Genomic DNA, 8,903 nt, shown 5'->3' with positions numbered 1-8,903 from the left:
TGTGCTGAAGGTCATTTATTTATAGAATTCACTTGTTTTTCACTGTACCTTATTTTATTTACACTTTCAATCAAATTTACTGATTAAATAGCATGTAACTCTTTCTGACTGACACCAGACAACTTTATTAGTATACCTTTAAAATGACATATCAGTCACTACCTATCAAAACACTGGGGACCTGTTTCCTTGTCTTTCTTCAATGTCGTCTTGATGCTCTCACTTTAACTGGCAGCCTACAGAGTTGAAACATAAAACAGAGACAGTGTCTGTGTTTACACCAGAATTTACCATTAGAATGATGAGAATAAATCTCCATCAGACAGACTTGAAGCTGCTCTGTGATCTGTGACTTACAGCCAGTGTGGACTTGACAGCTTGTAGCTGGAAGAAGACTCGTCCTCCTTCCTCTGGACACACAGTCTTCAGCTCCTCTCTGCTCATCCCCAGCAGCATGGGGCCGCTCAGCCCGCCCAGACAGCGCACAGTGCTGCCAGAGATAAGGGTTTAATTGATAAGGCTTCATTTCATGTATTAATAATAATTACAATTAAATCATTTACAGATGCAAAAATATAATTATGACTAAAACTGGGACTTTATGTAATTGCATATTAAATTTCCATGTAACTTTATTACACAAGTTGAATTTAAAGCATCACATTTTATGATCCAATTCAATAGTATTTTCTATCATGTTGAGTTATTGTGAATGAATCAAATAACTGATTTGATTAAATAGATTCTTTAATATATATATATATATATTCATGTATGAGTTTAATTTTATGTAATTAAATCACTCACACCCTAAAACGAGGGCTTCTAAACATGTTTCATTACAAGTACATTTCTTTTAGTGTTCAGTCTGTGTGACTGTTCATCCCAGTGAGTGAGAAACAGATGTAGATATGTTCAACACACATCATCACATTCACTAATTCACTCATATGTACATGTATATTAAAAGGCTGATGGAAGTCACATGAAACTGTTCCCACTCAGTATAGTTTCTTATATTTATAAGACATCAACCAAATCTACTCTGATCTTCATGCAGTTGCTCTTATTCCACCATCTTACTAAATGTTATGAGTGTGTACTTACATTTTACTAAAGCCTTTGTCTTCCAGCCAGGCTTTCACCTCTGCAGGCCTGGACTTCTTTGTCAGGACAGGAGAGCCAAAAGTTTCCTGAGAAGACGATTTGAGTTTATTATTGTCATTGTTGTTGTTGCTGTAGAGGTGACTTTTCCAGTCTAATTTACTCTCAGACAAAATGTCAAAATCATTGAGTATCAGGTATCTCTGCACTACATACTAGATAGTAGTATCTACTTCCCTATTTGATACTGAGTATCCACAGAATTACACACAATCACACTGATTGATAAGTAAACTCTGTATTTAAAGAATACAGTTTGAACTGACTCCCTCTCAGTGGAGATGAGCATACTGAGAGTCTGAGGTTTTAATACATCAGTGGTTTCTGAGGTTTTCCATTACACTTAGTTGAGCCATGCTGTTCTTGTATTGTTGTACCTTGTCAGGTTGTTCTTCATCATGAGGCACCAACACATTATTAGGAACAAATCCCTCCTCTCCTCTGCTGTTTCTCACTTTCCACCACTGCTTTGACATGTCCAGCAGCTGTGGACAGACAGAACACAGATCAGCCTTGTTCCTGAAGAATCCCACTTATTAAATCAAAGGATGAGCTATTAGTTAGAGAAGAAGAATAAAAAGTAGTTGGTTCATGTCACTGAAACTCACCTCAACCATTTCCCCTTTAGTGACAGTGAGCTCTATGTGGTTTCTTTTAACGAAGTCGTACATAACTCGCATGTGACGTGGTTTGGATTCACCTGAGCTGAAAACCAGAAAAGATTAAACAGGTTTAAAATGTCCCCACAATGCTTAAATAGACTTTGTGTGCTTGTACATACCGAGCTTTTTGAGGGAGGGGTTGTTGTTTCTGAGTCTACACAGAAAAGGGTTTTATTGTTATTTACTTCTTTTTTTTTTTCCATAAGTTAACTTTTTTTTCTGTGATTTATTTATGGAAATAAACACTTAGATCAACAATTCTGTAAATATGCCAGTGTAGCCAGGTTTTCATCTGCAGTCCTGTGTGTGTGCGTGTGCGTGTGCGTGTGCGTGTGTGTGTGCGTGTGTGTGTGTGTGTGTGTGTGTGTGTGTGTGTTGTACCTGGCTGGGTGCAGGTTGTGGACTCTCCTGTCTGCTCACAGGTTCACTGAGTGCAGATACTTCAGGAGGCTGCCAGCCACCAAAGAACGTCAGAGTGTATGTCGGGATGTCCTCATCATCCTCTGGCCATTTGGTGCTGAAATAACACATCAAAATCATACCTGATCATCATCCTGGCACCATACTTAATTTCCCTCCGGGGATGAATAAAGTAATCTATCTATATCACACACACACACACACATACACACATACAGCAGTCTGCTAGATCTTAGACAGATCTTCTTGCTTCCCACCTGGGGATGTTCCAGGCGTCTCCCAGAGACTGCCACAGCTGGTCCTCCTCTGGAGACGCCTCCTCGCTCATGAAACGGATACACTGAGGCGTCAGCAGTGGAGCCACGATGGTCTGTGGCAGATCCTCGGGACATTGACATATTACCTGCAGAGAAAAATGATCAGTTTTAATGAAAGTATGTGCAGCGTGGTCGCTGCTGTGTGAACGTCTCGTCCTGTGGGATTGATTCAAGTCTGCACATCAACAAAATACATGCAGAAATGGGCACAGCCTGGGATTTAATGAGCCATGAATGATGTTTTTATAACATAAAGAAATCCATGAATTATAAAGAAACGTTGCATGAAAAGTGGGATTTTCGTCAGTAAGCAGCACTGTAAATCGCTGTGGAAGTGTATGTTCTCCTCACTGTCTGGACCAGGGGTTTCACTGCTATTCATATGCTAATTGGACCACACATGTGCACCCCCCTCTCACGCTTACAATTCAGATATAGGAGATAAGTTGACTTACAAATGCTAATGAGGAGAAGATGGCGTGAACAAATTCAGGAGCGCTGGGATTGTTGATCTGTCCATTGAGCTCCCCCTGAAAAATAAAACATGTACATCACAGAGGGACCTGGAATATAAACGTGATGAATGTAACATACATGATGACTGTATGTAAATATGATAAAGGACACGCACCAGAAGGTTGAAACCACTTTTGATCTTATGGAGACACTCTGCAAACTCTTTTGCAGGAGGCATGCCGTCCATGACTGAGACAAATCAAAATGTTAAGAATGTTTAAGATTACTGGTGGCTCATTATGTAAATATACTGACATTAAGATTCAATGTGTATTGGATTCAATTACCTTTCCCCTTTTTCTTCTTCTTCTTTTTCTTTGCATTTTTAGATACGACTGCAGCAACTTGTCCCATGAAGATTTCAATGTCACTTACAATATGATTTAAGATGTCCTGGAAAGAAAGAAAGTCTATATTATCCTTATATATTCATATATACTTTGCATAAATAGTACTACTACTAGTACTACAACTGTACAATTATTACAAATAATAATTATAATTGCTTTTTCTGCATTAACATTTTGAGATAAGGTGTATCTCAACATTTTCCTTGATTTCAAGAAGAATAATTAATCGATCTTGATGAAAAATTCAGTCAGGATCAGGGCACTGATATTATGTTTTCAGGTTGTCCATTTGTTCCATTCTTGGCACAAATGGTCAAGGTCACGGTGACGTCACGTTCCTGTGAATATAATATGTGAGGGCTGGCTGTTGGGAATTTCATTACATCTGACACAATGCATCTGGACTCATGGATGACCTGGTACGATTTTGGTTGACTTCTCTAAACACAAGTGAATGTGATACCTCAGGAACACACACGTTCTATTAGGTTCCTTAGGTTAAGAGTCAAGGCTACTGTCACTTAAAAAAAAATTGAGTTTTGCCATGATTTAGCATAATATCTTAAATCAGTCAGTTTTGAATTTCTGCAAACTTGGATTCTGATTAGATTTCAGTAGTAAAAGGTCAAAGGTCATGGTGACCTCGTGAGAAAATGTATATATTGTCTGATACTGGACTGTTCAACTGCAGCAGACAGACAAAGAGAGTTAATTCTTGTTTCAAACATGTTTTCAGTTAACAAATATAGATTTCCTGTTTCATGTGTAAATCATAAGGTGCACTAACCACACTCCTGTCCAGCTCTGTGTATGGACGTTGAGGACCCTTCTCAGCGCTGGAGAGCTGTGGTAACGGTACTTCCTCTCTGAAAGGTGAGGCCTCCTCCTCCTCTTCTTCATGATGCACAAACAGCTCAGGCTCATGGACCTCCTTCTCCTCCTCCTTCTCCTCCTTCTCCTCCTTCTCCTCCTCCTTCTCCCCCTTCTCCTCCTCCTCCTCCTCTTCCACCTCAGAGGCTTTTGCAGCATTACATTTGTTCTCTCCTTTGTGGGTGGCTTTAACTTGTGAAGTGCTGCTTTTTAAAAAGTGTGAGAGGCACAAATCAACAAAGCCTCGAGTGTGCAGTATGTATTCAATGACATTTTCCCAAGGTTCTTACTAGAGGCTTGGATTCTCTCTCCTGCGTGACAGGGCCTGTGACAGATCCTTTTGGACATAGTCAGCCTATAAATAAAAACATTAACTCATTTAGTAATTTATCAGTCATAATAAAGTTAACGTCCATGTCTTTGTCCTCACCCTGACTTCCTCACACTGGAACATGTAGACAGTGGTTGTCTTTTTTCTCCCTGGCTGAACCGACACAGTGAGCAGGGAGTTGAAGATGCCAGTGTTCAGCATCGCCTTCAGCTCCACGATGTCACTGAGAGCTAGCGACTCCAGCTCCTCCTGAATAAATACACACACACTTTCAAATAAATAGGTTTTTTTTGTGTCGGCTGGTTTACATTAGTTTCCATGCTCTCAAAAAACAAACCAAATGAATGCAGCAACAATCTTGCCAATGCTATAAATACCAAATAAATTCAAATGGAACTTACATCGAAACATCAACCAAGAACCAATTATAGGAAGTTGGTTGTTTGCTCAGTGTAAACACATGTGCAGATAAATATGCACACTAATTATTTCTTTATAAATATCACAAAATGAGCATCCATTATTTCTTAATTAATTCTCCTACTACCATATCCAAATGCATTCTCTGGCATCTTATGATAAGTCTTTGTCGCTTGATCGACACACACACAAGTTAAATATGTATTTTCTTATTCTGTCTTGTTATCTTTTGTCAAACAGAGGCCACAGAGTGAATGCTTCTCTGTCCCGTAAATGTCCGTACTCATTAATCCATGCAGTGTCCTTCACGTCCTGTTGACATATAGGTCAATGAGAACCTCGGCCTCCCATAGCTTTCATGCTCTTCACCTTGGTGTCAGTGTCGGTGAGCAGCAGGTTGACTCCTCGCACCCCCAGCATCATGTTCTGACCCCACACACGACCCATCCCATCCAGCAGCTTCAGACGCTCCACACAGTCTGATACACTCCTCAGCTCCTTCCCATCCAGGTCACAGGTGAACAGGTGCTGTGACACACACACACATATACAATATATATATGCTAACACTGTTATGCTAACACTAATACTAATGCTGTCACAGTTCAGCATCAATAAGGTACATCTATCTATGAATCATCTATCTAACGTTATGTATAATACCTCCACTCTGTACTGAAATTTGTCCATCATCTTGTTCAAAGACACTGCGTACATCTTCCTCTGCACTGTTGAAACATAAAGCAGAGCTCTGTATTATTCACAACATTAAACTGACCAGGTGAAACCACCTGTTATGTTGAACACAGCAGCGTGAACTCACAGTAAATTGACTTTGCACTGAGCCTCGACACGTTTGAGACCTGTGATGACACATCATCAACAGCACTGGAATAACCACTGTCAGAAAAAAGCCAAGTAATTTACACCAATAAATACCAACATCAGTCAATCAATCAATCAATCAATCAATCAATCAATCAATCACATACTTAGACTGGATCGATCCTGCATAGCTGCTGGTGTTGTTACCAAAGGGACTGTCCCTCCTGAGCATTGTCAGTGTTGAGCTGGCACGCCTGCAGTATCACATGACATGTTTTATTAATGTAATATGAGCTAAGTCAAATATGTATTTGTCCAAACATCAGTAATAAATACAGTTATCAAGCAAGAAATGAGTCGAGCAGATCCGCTCACCTGGGTACACATGATCATCCTCATAACAACAGCATCATGGTGCTGTTAGAATATTTCAAGATTTGCATATTTTAAACACTTTTCCGACAACTGTGTGTAAACATATTTGATAAGATAATAACGACAGATTTCAAACTGTAATTTTTTTTTTAACACAGTTAAGACTTTTATCTGAATTAAAACTGCCCTAAAGATATTATTTCATATAAGGAATATGGATAATATTATGGTAATGTGAGCTTAAATTTAAAATTAAAGTTGTGTTGAATGAGACGCTCTAATTGTCAGGTGTCCTCACCACAGTTTACTAACAGAAATGATTTCGTTTTCTGTTGACTGTGATGTGACAAATTCTTACCTGTGACGTCTAGCAGCTGGATGTTGACTTCCGTCTCTGTTATTGACGTTTTCGTACAAATGCAGCTGATATTTTAATCTTGTTCACCAGTCGAGCACATTGTTCGCCCAAGACTTCCTCATAAAGCAGAGGGACAAAGTCCGCTGTCAGTGGCCAAATGATCCGAGCGTCGATATTGAGCTGACTCAGTTGAGGGTGTAAGGTATTCAGAGTGGAATCCTGCCCGAGCAAAGGTTAACTGATACAGAGGAAATCACCTGGAAAAGCTGAAAGGTTTCCAGGACTATAAATAGGAATTGATGCACCCTATTAACATGTTGTCATTTTTCCATTTGGAAATATTGAGCCACAAATGTCCCAACTCTCATTTTACTCTTCCTTATTTGAACAGTTAGGGTTTAAAAGTTCTACCACAGATGCATTCAAGAAGATAAAACAAAGGCTGATGCAGTTTGTTTTCAGTCCTGATATTTAGTATGGACATGACTCATGTGCATGAAATTACCTTTTCGTTGTTGCACTTTGATAAACTTTCTTAGTTCTTCCTTTTCTCTCAAATCAGTTCTTTGTGACATGGATTCAACAAGATGTTCAAAACACTCCTGCTCCTTGTCGACATGACTTCATCAGTGGCGGAGCTGGGGGTGGCCACATCCCGCTGAATCTTGGCCACCCTATTGGCCACCCCAGGCAGAATGTCACAGACGTCATTAGTTTCTCCCAGGCGGAACCTTCCTGCACTGGCACAAGCACACTGCAGGACACTTAAGCTGTGCGCCTATCATGTGAGTGGATGTATTCTAGCAAATGTGCGTTGACTTTTCGTCTGGCAAGGCTAACAAGTGGTTACAGGTCAGCTAAAATATCAGAGCGGAGATTGCATCTCATCACTTTTAGGAACGTTAATTTCACGAAGTTTAGAACCTCTAGTGCGCTCACTAGGAGGGAAAACATTGCAAACAGTTAGCATTAGCTAAAATCTACAGTGAATTTATCTTCTAAAGGAACGTAAACTCTTCAGTGGGTTAACAATACATAACAAGACACAAACACAATGCATAGCTACATTTTGAGTCGTACAAAACTTTAGTCTAATTATCTTTTGAATACTTGTTATCAGGGAACTTGATTGCCATCAGAGTAGGGGCATGTTCTAAGCTCTGCTAAAGGATACAGTCATATAATGTTGGTGGTAAGATTGATATGTATAGTGCATTTTGCCTTGATCCGCAGCCATCTTGATTTTTTCTCTGGTGGCTCTCTATTTGTGCAGCCCTTGGTCGCTAAGGTCTTAAGTGCTCTGTCAAGCCTTTGCATCTGTCCTCTATGGGGTTGCACCACCACCTGCCTCAGTATTTGCTTAAGGGCATATTAGGGGCATTGTCCCACTTCCTCCTCCATTTGGACTTTCCAAGGACCAGTCAACTCCAGCAGGTCCACGGGTTCTGTTGTTTCCTACACACACACACCATGTCTGGCCTGAGCGTGGTCACTGGTATGATGCCATAACCCGTCTCGCTAGTTTGACCTTCAGCTGCCAGTCCCTCGCTGTTGCCAGGAGCCCCCCTGTCTGACACGGGCGCTGCTGTGGCTTCTCCCTGGTGTTAACAAAGATGATGGCGTGCTTTGCTGGTTATTGATGCTTACTGGGAGGAACCCATTGTACTTTGGTGTGGATCTGTATCAGGTCCAATATTCTTTCTCATTAGAGCGGTTTTCAACATTTTCCTTGATTTCTCAGAGAGTAATTCATGGATCTTAATTTTGCAGGCATGTTTAGGGGACTGACATTAATGAGAGCGAGCAATTTGGTTCCGATCCAAATAAAATACCAGATGTAGTGAATTTGAATGTGGGACTTTTTGGCCTTGACGGAGGTACGCGCTCTACTGAGTGCTACACTAGTGTCATTGTTAACCCTATAAAGTCTGACGCTTAGGTTGATCTGTACAAATGGAAACAGCATGAATAATCTGTCTGTCTGCTTATTTTCCCTTATTTTCCTTGTTCAACTTGACAAGGCTGTTACACCTGTGCATGTGATGCTGTTCAACCAAACCACTAGAGGTCAGCCATGTCACATGAGCACAGTCAGATGTCAAAGCGCTGCAATAAACTGAGTGATGTCATCCTGCAGCACAAACGTGAACAAACACTATTCTATGGTTCTTTAGCTACAATCAACAACTAGGGCTCTTTGAGAATTCATGAGGTAACAAAAGTAAACTAGCAACAATTGTTGCATTAATCGAAGCAAAAGTTTGTAATTAATGCATTAAGTCGCAAACTCAAATG

General features: G+C 40.3%; 1 protein-coding gene across 3 annotated transcripts; it reads right to left on the bottom strand.

Annotated features, from left to right (window-relative positions):
- Positions 1-4: 4 nt before the first annotated feature.
- On the bottom strand, positions 5-6,741 carry eps8l3a (EPS8 signaling adaptor L3a). Of its 3 annotated transcripts, XM_069539863.1 has the most exons (20): positions 6,609-6,741; positions 6,251-6,292; positions 6,043-6,129; positions 5,874-5,950; positions 5,714-5,778; positions 5,420-5,578; positions 4,730-4,879; positions 4,590-4,654; positions 4,217-4,502; positions 3,367-3,472; positions 3,195-3,268; positions 3,019-3,093; positions 2,504-2,649; positions 2,208-2,343; positions 1,946-1,980; positions 1,773-1,869; positions 1,542-1,649; positions 1,108-1,193; positions 358-490; positions 5-236 (listed from the first exon to the last, which is right to left on the bottom strand). In XM_069539863.1, the coding sequence occupies exons 3-20, from the start codon at positions 6,105-6,107 to the stop codon at positions 225-227; spliced, it is 1,875 nt and encodes a 624-aa protein (XP_069395964.1). In that variant the 5' UTR covers positions 6,108-6,129; positions 6,251-6,292; positions 6,609-6,741; the 3' UTR covers positions 5-224. The 3 variants fall into 3 exon arrangements, with proteins under 3 accessions (XP_069395964.1, XP_019942363.2, XP_069395958.1); XM_020086804.2 differs by lacking the exon at positions 6,251-6,292 and having other exon boundaries at positions 6,609-6,713; XM_069539857.1 differs by lacking the exon at positions 6,251-6,292 and having other exon boundaries at positions 225-490; positions 6,609-6,713.
- Positions 6,742-8,903: the final 2,162 nt, after the last annotated feature.

The sequence above is a fragment of the Paralichthys olivaceus genome, chromosome 2, assembly GCF_024713975.1.
Source record: "Paralichthys olivaceus isolate ysfri-2021 chromosome 2, ASM2471397v2, whole genome shotgun sequence".
In the NCBI taxonomy this organism is placed as follows: Eukaryota; Metazoa; Chordata; class Actinopteri; order Pleuronectiformes; family Paralichthyidae; genus Paralichthys; species Paralichthys olivaceus.
The sequence above is the reverse complement of the archived record's forward strand: the minus strand, read 5'-3'. Positions and strand labels throughout refer to the sequence as shown.

What these genes read in the sequence shown, in the direction of transcription:
- eps8l3a (XM_069539857.1), bottom strand. Translation starts at nt 6,107, where the DNA reads ATGCTCAGGAGGGACAGTCCCTTTGGTAACAACACCAGCAGCTATGCA. An exon ending in GACGCCTGGAACATCCCCAG is followed by an intron (nt 2,344 to 2,503) that starts GTGGGAAGCAAG and finishes GTGTTATTTCAG; the next exon opens with CACCAAATGGCCAGAGGATG. An exon ending in CCCCTCCCTCAAAAAGCTCG is followed by an intron (nt 1,870 to 1,945) that starts GTATGTACAAGC and finishes TCTGGTTTTCAG; the next exon opens with CTCAGGTGAATCCAAACCAC.